Here is a 15,741-nt window from a genome sequence, read left to right as displayed (position 1 = left end):
TTACTACAGTAAGAAATGACCTGATTAAGAACTTTAAACGCTTATATATATTTAATGTTACTCTTCCTTGTGTTGTGAGGGGAGTACAGTTAGATAACACAATCAATTGACAGTGATAAACTCTGTGGATCGCGTTATGTCAAGATCCTTCATTATATGGCTACAGTAACGTACTTAGTGGTATGTTAAAAAAAGACCATTATACATCTCGCTCATCTTCTTTAGAAGAAAGACGTGTTATTCGTAAAGGAGATTACTGTAGGAGCAATTACACTATACTATTAGTTACTTAGACTCCATGTAGTTAAGTTTAGTGATAAAAAAGATCACGGAATAAAATAAAGAGAAACAACGGATCTGTTTGCAGTATCATTAATGGGAAGAAATGACACTATCGTGGGATTAAAAGAACAGTTGTGTGTCATTAATGAAAAGAAATGACACCTCCGTTAGACCAGAAGAGACGTGGTTAACATCCGTGCACAGACATTAAAATTTGAACTATATTGAGATCTTACACCAACAAAAATATTTATTGAAATATGTTGAAGTGCTGGCTAATGGTAAAGCTATTTTTTATTCTTTGTTAAATAAACATTTATCACCGGAATTCAACAAGTTGTGATCCTTATGACATGTTCTGCAGAGAGATCACTGTGTTGTATATTTATTTCATGTTCTTTGTATTTCAGTTTTTGGCCAGAGCAGCGAATGATAGCTGGGATATAATATCCAATAAGATGTGTGTGACACTATTTGCTGTATTTCATTAATTATTATTTTCTAAATTGGAAAATTCTTGAAATTTAATTTTAGCTTTTTTAATTTTGTTAAAGCTACTTCTTAACTTCTCTTAAAAGATATTGATTTTTTTTAAAAAATATTTATATATATTTAAAGTGGTTGAACAATCACAAGGTTCTTTAATTTTGCTCTACCATCATATTCTTTTATACTCATTAGTAAGATTGTTTTTTTTTTTAATTCAGACAATTTGCATAATCCCCTTGTTGACCCACACTTGGCACGGTATATTGTTGATTCCAAAATGTAATGTTACCAATTTTTCATAATAAGGTAACGATAATACTTATACCACAACGATATGAGATCTCTACGTATGCTAGAATAGCCATACCAGTGTTGTAAAGTATTAATAGGCTAAAAGTTATTTACAAAGGACGAACTTGAGTTTATACAACAGTAGGTGTACTGAATTCAGATAATATGTAGTCTTGTAATCCCTATGTTAACAACAAACTTTTCATTTCATGGTACTTGTTCACTGCTTTATTGTTCTCGGTTTGTTTTTCTTTTGATGGTCCCAGGAAATTTCCGTAGCATTCCTGAGCCATCTTGAACTTAAGTGTATTCATTCATTTGTTAAAGTAATATCAATACAGTGTTACCAGTAAACAAGTTTTGGAGGATTAAATTTACCTAGTGTGAAAATCGGTTGATAACAACAGAGTGTTTTAAATTAAATTAAACCTTCTTTATTTTGTTACCTTCTTCTAACCTCCTTTAAAGGTTAATAACAAACAAACATTGTATTGTTTCTACGTATTTTCCGGTTACCTTATTCGATTGATTAATAGTACAGGTTACCTCTTAAAATTAACCTTTTTTGTCTCAGAAGGGTTCTGGCATGTTAATTACTGGTTCTAGAAGCAAAATTATTCATTAATCTCGACTAAGTTACCGCTTATTTTTCTCAGCAATTGGAAAGTGTATATTTAAATGATTAAATAACGCAGAAGAATAAATCTCAATAAAACTTGTATTAGTAAGAACCGCAGAGTACGCTTCCTACAATGCAATAAAATGTATTTTTTCGTAAAACAAACTTCTTAGAAACATTTTCAAAGTTATGATCTAAGTTTCGCTAACAATACACAAAATGCGTTGATGTAAATGACTGCAGCGCTATCGTAACTTTCTCAGAGATAAAATTAGATTCTCAGAGAAGGATGATTAAGGCAAATGAATGATGATGGAATAATTGGTGGAATGAGAATGTGATAGGAAACAAAATTAACCCGAGAAAACCCATGCCCACAATGTTGTCCAGCATAACTTATTTTGACGAGGATAGAACCAGGAGCTCCACGCTAGAGGTCTGCACGGGCTCGGGTCGGACTCGGACCTACGAAGCACGTATCACTTCGGGTCTGGACCGGGCTCGGACCGTAAATTTTGAAATATATAACCATATTTCTCGGGCCTTTTCGGGCCTAACTTTATAAATGTACTGTACAACGATATTTATTGGACGTTTGGACCTTTCTTTCTGGTACTTTTAAAGCATAACTACAAATTTAAACATCAAATTGCTTTAAATAAAAATACCATTTTGCGTATTGTAAAGTTTCCGTAATTCATGCTCATTTGATTATAACACGAGCTCCAGCCTAAATGCTAAAATATATTTCGGACTCGGATCGGGCTTCACATTATAATTCACGGGTCGGGCTGGCCGGGCTAAAAATTCCGGCCCGTGCAGATCTCTACTCCGCGCACCAGAGTTAAGCGATCTGCCACTAAGACACCTTGTCTCTCAGATTTCAGGGAGGCTCCACTATTATATAGTCGAACCACACAATACCAACGTTGATATAAAAAGTACTTTGTTGTCATATAAGTATTATATTTCATCATGTTCGTTCAGAATATGTTATTAGCTTTCATAACAAATTCTCGAATCATGCTCGCGCCATGTGAATTTTGTGGTAGACAAACACCGTGTGTGAGTGGGTTTCCTCGTGGTTCTTCCGTTTCTTCCCACTTTCTTCATTCCACCGTTTCATTCATTTCTCATAATCACCGTCTCCTTTAGCCTAGCCGACATAATTGTGGGACGTAAAACTTAAAGATTTCATTTCATTTTTTGATTTCATAATTTCTACTTTGCTTTTTTCTGTTTTTGTATTTGAAACTGTGGTAGCTTTAATTTTATATGTATGTTTACTAATTGTTTGTGTTGTTAATGAACAATATATATATGTGTCTACAGTATATATAATTTTTTTCTATTTTTTTTTTAGCAGACTTAAATGAGAAAGAAATCGTTGAATGCCATGCAAGAACAAACGCATTAGGTTCTATCTTCAAGGCAGTCTCCAAGCCCATAGGTGAATATATGTTTATTTTTATTCTTACTACTATTATTTTTATTATATTTTCTGTTTGTTAGTTGTTAGTGTAAAGTCTTGCAACTTAATTTTAACGTCCTGCCATACTAACTAGAGTTCTGAGATTTTGTTAGTCCTGTGATAACACAACATTATATTATTTTCACTGTGCCATCATCCGAAAAAAAAGAAAAAGAAAAAACGTTCTCATATACTGTAACTTCCACATTTCAGAATAACTCAGTTTTCTTCATATATTATTGCTTCTTTGTGCTTTCCGTAACTAGTGAATATTTACGAATATGTGCATTTTTGAATATATAAATGAAACCATATTTACGAAGAAGTTAAATGTCGAGTAAAACCAGGGAATTCGTGTTATTATTCAGTTCAAAATCTGTTGTCGCGAATTCTGTTGAGGAATTTGAAGTTTAAAATATATAAAACGATAATCATGCCTGTTATGGTGTATTTTTGCGAAACATAGGTTTTTACTCTGAGGGAAGAACGTAGACTGAAAGTATTTGAGAACAAGATCATGAGACGAATATTTGGACCCAAGAGGAACGGAAATGGCAGAAACTTCATAACGGGACACAATTTATATGGTTTACCAAACATTGTGAGGGTCATCTAATCTAGGAGGCTCAGGTGGACAGGTCATGTAGCCAGGATGCAAGAAAGTAGGAACGTTTTCAAAGTCTTAACTAGAAGACCAGTCGGAAAACGACCATTAGGAAGATATAGGAGCAGATGTGAGGACAATATTAAGATGGATCTCGCGGAAATAGGAATACAAAGTAGAAACTGATCCAGCTGGCTAAGGATAGAAGTCAGTGGAAATCTTTTGTGAACGCGGCATTGAACCTCCGGGTTCTATAGGCCATAGAGTTAGTTAGGTTAGCAATTTCAACTTTAGTTTGTTTACATACTATACAGTCAGCTGTAAAATTATTGATTGATTTTTGCATAGTTTTCAAATAATAGTTTTTACTATTAAAATAAAACATATTCTGTACCAAAATGTCTTCTTTCATAGTCCATGTGATCAATTACTAAAGGAATTAAATGTGAAGGTATACGAATTCTCCTACATTTTAAAAATTGAAAACTTTTCATAAGTAAATTACGTTTTTTTAATTTGTAATTTTTTTCTATTTTTCTCCTTAGAATTTTGCTATACGAATTATTAGCGTCGGTAGGAAATCCCATGATAAATTTATACTCTGGGTGTTCTCGTTGTTTTTCGGGTAATTGTTCTAGAGTTAAATTTCTTAACAGATATTACAACACTTCCAAGTCATTAGTTTCGTAGTTTTCATTTTGGGATGCTAAAACTATTCTTGACAAGGTATCATTAGTATTTTTTTTTAAAAAATCATTGCAGATATGTTCATATCTTGTAGGTCAAAATTCTACAATTGTAAACTTTATATGGACAGCCTCGAATTGCACTGTGTAGTTTTAAGCGTAGAAAAAATTTTGATCTGTATATACCTTTATATCTTTGGCGTACAAAAGATAACCTCATTTTCTTATTATATTCACCATTGCAAATACTTTCAATTTGGTGACGGTGTACTTACGTTCAGCACAATCTTGCGCTTTACAGTAAAAAGCAGTTAGGTTTTGAGCACGATCTACTTCTTGAAAAATTATGCTAAGAACAGCGGTCATAGAACTGTCCTTATTAAACAAATATCGAGATCTAACCGAGGGTGGTTAAGTAACACATCTTGCACTAGATTATCTTTTAACTTCAGGAAACTTGTTTCACACTTTGTAGTCCCATATTTTCCTTTGCATAACAAGTTGAACAGAGAATTCGAGATTTTAGCAAATTTTTGCACAAATTTAGAACACATTTTGAGAAAACCTAAAGTTCTTTGGAATTTTAAAAGCATTTTTGGTTTATGTAAGTTTCAAACGATCTACATTCAATGGATCTTTAGAAACTCCATCAGGTGTTACAACGTATTCCAAAAATTGAAAGTAGAATTACAAAAGATGATTTGGATAAATTTAGTCATGTTTGCATCTGATTTTTAGTAAACAATTGATACTTCTACTTTGCTCTTCAAAATAGAAGGTTGGAATACTAAGACCGTCTTTATATGGCACTAATTTATTATATAAACCTAGAGCATAACTTTATTTTGTAAAGCTGGCGTAAGATTGTAAGATTATAAGAGCCATTAACGTAGCGAAAAGCCTATACGTTTTTCCATTCAAAATATATACAGTAAAATCTCTAGATTCCTCAGCAAGTGAAATTTCATAATATAACTATTGACGAAACGAATTTTTCACCTTGGAATTTTAATATTAAATCATCCTTTTTATTTACTTTTAATTGATTTAACATACTTGTTAAGACTAGTAAGGTCAAACACTATCCTAAATTTTGATATGCTTTTCTTAGGAATATAGATTATTAGATGGCTATACACTGATACACAGTGCTTTATTTTAACCGTTCTTCAATTTGTTTGTCATTGTATTCTCTATATTGGTACGTGAAGATATACTGTCTTCTTACTAGTAGTTCGGTAGTGTCAACTTCAATCTTGTGTTCAAATTGGTTACAGCGATTTGGGTAATATGCGAACATTTTACAATGTTTCATTAACAAATCAAAACAGTTATTATTTCAGCATTTCCGACAAATATTCGCAAGGAATTTATTTAAGTTATTTCAATTACTTTTACGGTGTATTACCCTTACAATGTGATTGTTTGATTTCTTGATCAATGGCAGACAGTTGTAAACCACAATAACCTTTTAAAAATGTTTCCTTTCCTTCCTTCCTATTATTTAAATATTTGGCCCTGAGTGCAATAGTATGGCCTAAGTTTTCAGTCCGTTTCTCCAATTGATATTAATGTATCACGCATTGTTAGTTCTTTAATTCATTTACTTTTTAATTTCTTTTTACTCTAATGTAAATTACAAATTATTAATAACTTACAGGATAAAGGAAATCTCAACATGTAACATGGAAGAGATAGTCATCCTCGTCGCTAATCACTGTAACCTTAGATACTTTGATTTATTACAGTAATACAAGTAATACTTTCTTGATTGGCATTTTGTTCAGCTCTGGACAACATTTTTACAGATTTATTTTCGTTAAAACATATTTTATAAGTATTCGACCTAGAATAAGATCTGCAACACTTACGGGCATAGCTCTACTTGCTGGAAATAAAATTCAGCAACACAACAGAAATCACAGCGACAGACTGGTCAACAAAATTTATATCCCTGTTCATTAACGACTCACAGCAAATAAATAACCTTATCTCAGAAGTCATCAAAATTCATAGCCACACAGAGCGAGTAGTGGAATTATGGAACATCCCCAGACTTACGCCTTGCTGGACCTTTGGAAGTACAGACTGAGACCATTCCAATGTGACAGCAAATCGGTGTGATATATAGATGCAGGAAAATCAATGACTTGCCCTACAATGAGGAACGCAACAAGAATTGGTGTTATGTTCATACCAGAAGATCACCAGAAATGTCCCACCAAGTGTACGGAGAGTTTGCACCACCCCAGCTACCACCAAATTTCTGACATCTACGGAATACCCTCTACACCCAGGAGTAGCTCTTATCAGAGTCTTTCAGCACTAGATGACAATTGTAAAGAACCAACTATATCAACCAATGACATCACAGGAGAAGAAGAAGAAAAATGACCCTCACCAACTATAGGGCAGTAACCGAAACTCAACGAGAAGAGATAACAATGAAAGAAATAGAAACCATCATTTTGGATAGTCGATGCCGTTGTGCAGGAAATCGTTATACTGGTAGCATCAGTATTTATATCAACGGCCCACCCAAAATGTAATCAGGTCTTTCACACGCTATCACTTCATTCACAGTTACAATCCTCCGATATACATATATAAAGCATATAACGACAGCAAGAGGTAACATCTACTATACCTACAAGCCTAAATGATAATTACAACAACAAAACAAGAAGCACAATCAAGTTTCCTGCAAGTATAAATTAAGATTTACCCGAGATCGCAGTGGCATCTATGAACATAGGACACACATGTAGGAAAGGCAAAAACCCAAACAAAAGGGAGACGAGGACTGGAAGATAGATAATAGGAATAAACCACAGAACTCCTAATCCATGAACCAGAGGAAAGCCTATTAACTGAAGGAGAGAGGAACAACGTTATCTAACAGGAAATGTTGATGCTATTCTGGGGAAGTGATAAACTGATTTACTATTTATTCTACACCTAACTATCTATTCAACATCTTTCAAAGAACGAGAGCGAGTTCAGCCAACATTTATCCAGCTGTTGAAGGCTCATTTTTCAATGATGTAGTGATAGTTGCGCATCTAACTCTGCATCTGCAGTTCTACACACTTCAAATACTACTTGAACAAATTCGAGACAAAGGCTATAAATTAGGTTGGAATTCACATAATTAATTAACATATATTCTGTTCATTTTGAATGATCAAAAATACTCTTCACCTTAATATAAATTACTAATAATTTAATCCATACAAACTTTAATCACAAGACAAGTATTCTTGGTACTATATGTTATTCCCACTATTATAACTGTAAAATTTCATTATAATTTGAAAGCCTCGTGCTTTTTGTCAAAAATTTCTTTAGAGACTTCAATACATCTATTAAAATTATCTGAAAAATTTCAAAGAACACATACATCAATAGCTACATAGAGTCATCATAACGGCCATAAATTTATAAGTATATGTGTATACATGGGTTGTTCAAGATTGACAGGGATTTTCTTATGTAAATAATCGATGAATAGCCGGATCATGATGAAACTCGCAGGAGACGTAATGTATTCATTCTCGAGTAATTAGCGCCCAGCATGACGTATTTGGCGCATGTGCAGCAGTTGCAGCGAACATGGCGGCAAGCAGTGTGTCTGTAGCTGTGGAGTAGCGGTGTGTAATCAAATTTCTTGTGAAGGAGAAAGTTAAACCAGCTGAGATTTTTAGAAGATTGCAAGCATAGTATGGTAAACAAACGATGTCACGGACAAGAGTGTACGAATGGTGTGAACATAGCAACATCATGGAAATATCATGGCAAGTGTCTTCTGGGACATGAAGCGTGTTATCCATGTGGATTTTCTAGACAAAGGAACCACAACCACTTTTACTCCACATTATTGAGTGGTGCCGTACGGAAGTCCATTCGCAAGAAAAGACCTGGGATATTGTCTGGAAATACCATTCTTCTCTATGACAATGCCCGCCCTAACACGGCCAAAGTGACAATAACAACTCTGGCCGAAATGCGTTGGAAAGTTCTGCCCCATCCCCCTACAGTCCAGATTCAGCTCCCAGTAATGATCATTTGTTTGCACCTCTTAAAAACCATCTGGAAAGGAAGAAATTCACGACAGATGAAGTACTGCGGAACGATGTCCTCAATGGCTACGACAACAAGCAAGTTCTTTTTACGCCAAAGGAATCAGGGAGCTGCCACAACGATGGCAACGGTGCGTCGACGCGCACGGAGAATACTTTGAAAAGCTGACCTAGTTTGGTGCTTTCTGTGCTATGTGTTTCCTCTGAAAAAAATAAAAGTCCCGGTCAACTTTTAACAACGCCAATTTTCACATGTATCTTTATCGTGCAACATTTCCAATATGTGAAAGACTGATTTGTTATATTTATTTAGAAGTCTATGAAAGCATTTGCTTAAAGTGACTACTTTATTGCATTTCAGCGCCTAATGTTGGAATTGATTACTTCAAAAATTTTAAGAAGTTCCAAGACTGGACGTCTGACGATGGTTGGTCAATAGTGAATGGTATTGATATACAAAATTTACCAGGTTTGTACTTTCGTAGTAAACAAATAAATTGTTATAAGTGGTATGTATATATGCTAGTTTTTAGTTATTCGACTGAAAAGATGTTTTTTTTTTATATATATTTGGTTTGATATTAGTTTCTATAATAGAATTTAAATAGGTGGTTGTATGATCAGCAGCAAAAGTATTAAACCCGAACTGCTGTAACTCCATTAGGGTGAGTTCAGATGGTGAGATCACAAATGCCTGGATTGATGTAACCTAATGTATACGTAACATTTCAACCAGGAGGCGACAGTTAGTAACCCTGTACAGATCTGAAACAAGCTTTCGCTGTGCAGTTAAAGCCAGGCGCGTATTCAGAAATTTTCAATTCGGGGAGGGGGTGCTAAAAATTTTGGGGCAAAACTAAATACAACATAGGTCGTATTTATGCATTAACAAACATGCGCAGAAGAAAAGTGCCAAGAACAGAGAGCCAAATTGAAGTAAGGGTTTAAAGCGTTCCACATATTCGCTTGTTAAAAGTGTTTGTTGGTGAGTGTGTGCTGGGGGTTGGAGGTGAAGAGGAATGGGCCATTCTGTTGCAGATATGCTACCTTTTGTTCTACATCTCGACAAGAGAAGTTAGGTGACAATTTCGTGAGTTTTTCTCTTATTGCTGAAAGTACATTAAAAAAATCTTTGTACTCAATGGGGAGCTCGAGCGGGTGAGCTCATAAATATGGCACTGGTTGACGCACGCATAATGTCTACAATTTAAGATTTGTCTCTATTGTTTGGAACGTGTTGTCAAATATATCAATGACATTATAATTCATTATGTGTATAATGTATTATTTCACTTCATACTGCATGTGAGAAGATATAGAAAAACACTGATAATACAGGGTGGAGCAGAGGAAATGCATGTTTTTCACTATTGAATAACTGACACCTTGTTTTACTTTTTTAATCTTGCATTCAGTAATAGTACTTTTATTGCATTTTAGAAACCTACAACCTTAATTAGCTTCGGAAAATAATGTCAAAGAGATGACATCCTTCTTGGTGGACACAAATTTGGAGCCTCTCCTGAAAGGTATGCCAGGCCCTCTCCAACATTTCATTTGACACAGCTTCACTTATCTGACGAATGGAAATCTTCATCGATTGTGCGGGGCTTGTTATTATTTTGTACAGATGAAATTTCAGTTGAGTTGAGTTGATTGTGAGTTTAACGTCTCTTTCAGTAGCGGGGCTGTATGAGAAGGGACCTACTGATTAACGTGAAATTCGAACCACGTGAGCTCCTGCCGATTGAAATTTCAGATCATCATGTGAGATGCGATGAAGCGAATGACGTGACATACACAGCGAAACAGTCTGTCGCCTAGCGGATCTTTTCGGACTACAAGAACTGCCTTTTTCACTCTGTCTACGTTTTGTGGAGTTCGAACTGAACGGGGAAGACAAGGTAGTTTCTTTTTCATCACAAATCCAATACTTCTGAACGCTGTAGCCTATCAAAGTATAGTGTTTGGATCCGGGAACACAAGACGCTGTACTCTCGAACGCTCCATAGCAACTGATTCAGCATTGTCTGAGCTGTCTGTCAACGACCGTTCAAAATCAATATCACTACTCGCCGAGTACTAGTTGTTTAACAAACATGCATTCCCTCTACCCGACCATGTACATGAGTTAATTTCAACAAGAAAAAATCTACATATTATATATTGCATATTATATCTTCATATTATGGATTGAAACTGAAATTGAAGCGTGTTAAAAATTTCGGACCAGCAAGGATTCAAACCCGGGTTACCTGGATAGGAGTCTTAACACGTTAACCCCTTATGCAATTGCACAAAAACTGTTAACTAGTTAAAAACCTTTCATGTAAGACCATTCCAGGTAAAAAGGGTCATGGAAATTAGAGGATTCAGAAGAGGGCACTTCATCAATGCAAAATCAATACCCCTCCTTCAATGACACGACCCGGCAAGAATATTATTTCTATTAATATACAAGACCAATAATCTGATCTACCTAACATCCACAAGTGTAACAATGGGTAAGATTTTGCGCTTTCCCCGTCTTTTCCATGCTTTTGCAGAAGAATAAAGAGATACAAATTATAAGAATTTTTCGAGACGTTTTCTCCTGCTTATAGGCCCTATTGTCTTCATCACAACACGAAAGGGAATGAATATAAAAATTCCCAGAATGGCTAGACATGCTACATAGTCCTATTGAAAAAATAAAACAAATAACTGGAAATTGACTTATGTATAGAGTTTGTACGCAAGTTGTGAATTTTTCAGAGGATTTATACAAGGGACCAATAACGTATCTAGAAGGTAAAAATTGGGGGGGGGGGAGGCAGAATCCAGACTATGATAGGTATATCATGAGTTTACAATTTTTGATTGGTTTCGCAGAAGTTTACAACTGAACTCTCTCCCAATGCCTGTTATATGGCTAGGTTGGATGTTGACATTATGGACCTCAAATATTGTTTAACACATTGCATAATAGAAAAACTGCAACTGAAACTATATCTAATGCTTCAAAAGTTTTCCAATAAAGAATAAAAGACAACGCTTACTATAAATATGAAAAAAAAAATACGTACTAGCTTCAATTATTTTTGTCGCTCAAAAACTGGTGGACTAAGCCCCCCAGCCTCAGGCTAGACCAGCCAATACAAGCGACCGAACGTAAGTGATGAAAAACCATGCCATAATCTTTAACTACCTGCTTTCAAAGTTGTTGATACTTGCTTGTGTTCGACCAGAGACTTACGTGTTAGCTGAAAGCACTTTTTGCATGCAAATGAATAAAGGCTTCTTCCATTCTTTTCTTGTATGAAATTACGAAAGTACGTGTGATATGCACACACTCCCTTGTTACAGTAGATTTTGTTTACAGTTAGAAACGACTGAAACACGTTTCACATGTCACATATTGTTTTACGTCGCAACAACTAATGTAGAATAGTTTTAATCCGTGAAATGTTGGGATTTGGAAAGATCGTTAATACAACAACAACAACAACAACTACTACTACTACTACTACTACTACTACTACTACTACTGCTGCTGCTGCTGCTGCTAATAATAATAATAATAATAATAATAATAATAAATAGAATTATAATTATCTTTACTTAAACAATATAATTTGATGAGGGAAATTAATTAACACGACAGGGCTCGAATCCGTGCACTCGTAGTTTCGTTCGATACCACTGCGCTAGCTGTCCTTCATGTAAAGTTGACTAAATAAACGCAGGAGACTAGCTACACAGGAGATAAGTTTTCTAAGTACATTTTACTTAAAATATGCTGAAACTTAACCAGTGGTGCTATTCAGCCGGTTCGCACCGGTTTGCCAGAACCGGTTGTTAAAATATTTCCAGTTCACAGAACCGTTTGTTACACCCAGCCAGACATAACAGTAAATTTTACCCAGTTATAGCCAGGAACACTGAATTTTTGTTTAATTATCTTTGGTTTTAGAAATTTTTACAGCTACAGGGTTAAACATATGATCTCTAAGAACAAGGTATAAGCGTTTATTTCTTAATCTCGAATGCTCAGATATCAAGAATGAGAACTGGGATCACATGACTATAATGGTGAGGGTTCTTTATATTTGAAATGCATATATACCATTACAAAGAATTGTTGATCGATTGCTGGATTAAGGTCTTTCCAATACTTTTTGACACCCATCTATCTTGGATAATTCGTTTCCAAGGTATTCGCAGTGCTACCTATCTTCGTCACACCACCTTGTGTTAGGATACTGTGTAGGTCTTTACTTGTCATTTGTGGTATCCAGTAAAAAAGCTGCTTTCTTGTCTACCTTCTGTGGTTTGTTTCCTAAGAGAGTTATATCTATCTATCTACTCTCTCTCTCTCTCTGGTAGGACAAAAAATCTAAAACCTTTGCAAAAGTGTTAAAATCATACCTAGTATGGTGTGGGGCCTCCTTTTGCATCCAAAACAGCTTCAATCCGACGTGAAATGGACGTATACAGCTCCTGAATCGTGGTGTATGGAATTTTGTACCATTGTTCCTCCTAAGCATGCTCCAGTTCCTTAAGGGATGCAGGTGGAGGGTAATGAAACCTAACACGCCTTTCTAACTCAGACCACAATGGTTCGATGATGTTCAGATCTGTTGATTGTGGGACCCAGGGGAGGTGTGATAGCTCCTGGTCATGCTCCTCAACCACCGTTTTCGCAGCGTGACAGGGTGCCAAATCATCTTGGTAAATGCCATCACCATCAGGGAACAATATTTGGGCCGTGGGTAGAACCTGGTCCCCCAAAATGGCCTCATATGCCTTTGCATTCATCATTCCATGCGGGGCTATGATGGAACCTGCAAAAAACCACGATATCACAGCCCATATTGTAACAGAACCACCCCTATGCTTTACAGCTGGGAGCAGACAGTCTGTATCATAGGCCTGCGAGGGTGTTCTCCATACGTAAACACGACCGGTTGTTGCAAACAAGGTGAAGATCGATTCATCGGACCACATTACGTGTTTCTACTGCTCATGAGTCCACGCCTTGTGGTCCTTGCACCACTGGATACGCCTCTTCGGATTTACTGCTGTGAGCAGGGGTTCGGCGATAGTGGCCCTGCCATGAATTTTCATTGCAGGGTCCTGGATGACAAGGGAAATCATGACTAATTGGTTGCAAGCATTTGATACAAAAATGGGAAGGGAAAAGAGAAAAGTAATTTTGTTCGTGGATAATGCCACTTCCCATTGCAACGTTACTTTAAGAAATGTAAAACTAGTCTTTCTCCCACTGAACACAACTTCGTGTTGCCAGCCCTTAGGTCAAGGAATTATTTACAATTTTAAAGTTCTTTATAGACAAAAAGTGTTGAGACATATTTTGTCTCGTATGGACAGTGTTGGATCTGCATATGAGCTGGCAGAATGTATCAGAGTGTTGGATGCAATTCTGTGGGTATCTTCGACCTTGAAGGAAGTATCCTCTACTGCTGTGATAAACTGTTTCCAAAAGGCAGGATTTGTTTACAAGGATGACCACGTTCAGTTATTGATGACAATGTTGAGAAACATGATCTAAATTAACGTGAACTTTGTCGTTTGTTAGAGCCATTTGGTGAATGTGAAGACTATGGTACTTTTGATGATGCACTTTAAACTGAAGATGTTTCAACTGACATCGCTGAACTGGTACAAGATCTTCAGCAGGAAGAGTGTGATGATGAGGTCGAGAACGAAGAAGATGAAGATGACGTCGAATAGAACTATTGTTCTCTTACAAGTAAACAAACTTTTTAAAAAGTAAGAAGTAAGAAGAAGTATTTTTAAACAAAAAAAAAAAAAAAAAAATGAAGCGGGGAACAGTTTAACATTTGCACTTGAATCACAAATTGAGAAAACAATTGCAAAGGATATTGTAGGTCAAAGAAAGGTAGAAGATTTTTTAAACCATCTAGATCTGCCCTAAAGTAGTTCATTGAAAAAACTATACGCTATAAAAGACATTTTTCAAAAGCTCACACCGTATTAGTACTTTAGAAACAAGTTTGTGTTTTCAACAAATACACAAAAAACGTAAGTACTGTACATGATTCTATTACTAAAATAAACAAAGATGTTGCCATTCTAATTTGTGTTAATAGCCATATTATAATGTTTATAGTCACCTTTATTCGTATTGCGTAGCATCCTAAACTTTTCTCCGAATAGCGGACACTTTTACGTTCCCCAATGATGTCCGCTGTATAGAAGTTTTACTGTATATATGGATAACCCGGTTGTTAAAAATTAGAATAACACCACTGAACTTCACTAATATTCCTGCACGTCTTAATACAATTCAACGAATTACATAATAACGTCTGCAATCTTTCCTTCTTTCTAGGTTGCAGAAGCAACACTAAAATCTCACCTTAAATTGAGGAACGTTTCGAGACATTTCCCCCATTGGCGAAGGATTATTTAATCTCTTTCTGAGTTGAACAAGGAGGTTGTTAGTAACTCAACCAATGATGGTCTCTTCATACAGGCCTTAGTATCTGGGCTATTTTTACATGATAGATTTTCAACTAGCTAATAGTTTTTTTCTTTCTTTTTGGCAACATCGGCGTTGATTATGGTTGGAGCTTTGAACTCGTGGCTACGTGACCCGGGTCCGAATGCTCGCAGGTCTGAAATTTTTAACATGCTTCAGTTTCAATTTCAATTCACACTCAGTGTGATATATATACACAAGATCTTTTCTTGTTTAGAAGGAAAGTGGTGTTCGAGTGGGGAGATTGACAGGGAATTGGAGTTAGTCCATGAGTGGAGACAAAGATTTACAAATTGATTTTCTTCAATTCAATTTTATCCGTTTTGTAACTCATTATGATCAGGGTGTTTTTCTTCTTATATGCAGTATGTAGTGAAATAATACATTATACATATAACGAATAATATTGTTATTGATATATGGCACTCATTGGACAACATGCTCCAAACAGTAGATAATAACCGTAAATTGGAGATATGTCCTGTGCATCAACCGCACAGCGAACTCCTTTTTCAGTCATTGATAGGCTTTCCAACAGTCCTTTGATCAATTCTCGGCTAAAGCATATGCCATAGAAATTGAAGGTGTAAATCAGGTTGCATCTCTCTAGGCGTTTGTGACACCAGCAGAAATACTAGAACCGACTTAATGGAGGTATAACAGTCCTGATAGAGAGTGTTTGCTGTTGATTGTACATAATTAATATGATGGGCAG

At 35.7% G+C, this 15,741-nt stretch overlaps 1 protein-coding gene across 4 annotated transcripts in view; it reads left to right on the top strand.

The window, feature by feature from the left end:
• Positions 1-15,741, top strand: part of LOC145673404 (uncharacterized) — a 491,254-nt gene that overhangs the window by 105,655 nt on the left and 369,858 nt on the right. For 3 of the 4 annotated variants that reach the window (XM_081743073.1, XM_081743074.1, XM_081743071.1), the window contains exons 4-5: positions 3,045-3,131; positions 8,883-8,990. In XM_081743073.1, coding sequence (XP_081599199.1) covers positions 3,045-3,131; positions 8,883-8,990 — 195 coding nt within the window. The remainder of the gene's footprint in view (positions 1-3,044; positions 3,132-8,882; positions 8,991-15,741) is intronic. The other variant, XM_081743072.1, reaches the window with a different exon arrangement.

This window comes from Thermobia domestica, chromosome 16, assembly GCF_964235325.1.
Source record: "Thermobia domestica chromosome 16, izTheDome1.hap1.1, whole genome shotgun sequence".
Classification (NCBI taxonomy): domain Eukaryota; kingdom Metazoa; phylum Arthropoda; class Insecta; order Zygentoma; family Lepismatidae; genus Thermobia; species Thermobia domestica.
This window is presented reverse-complemented; position numbering and strand designations above follow the sequence as displayed.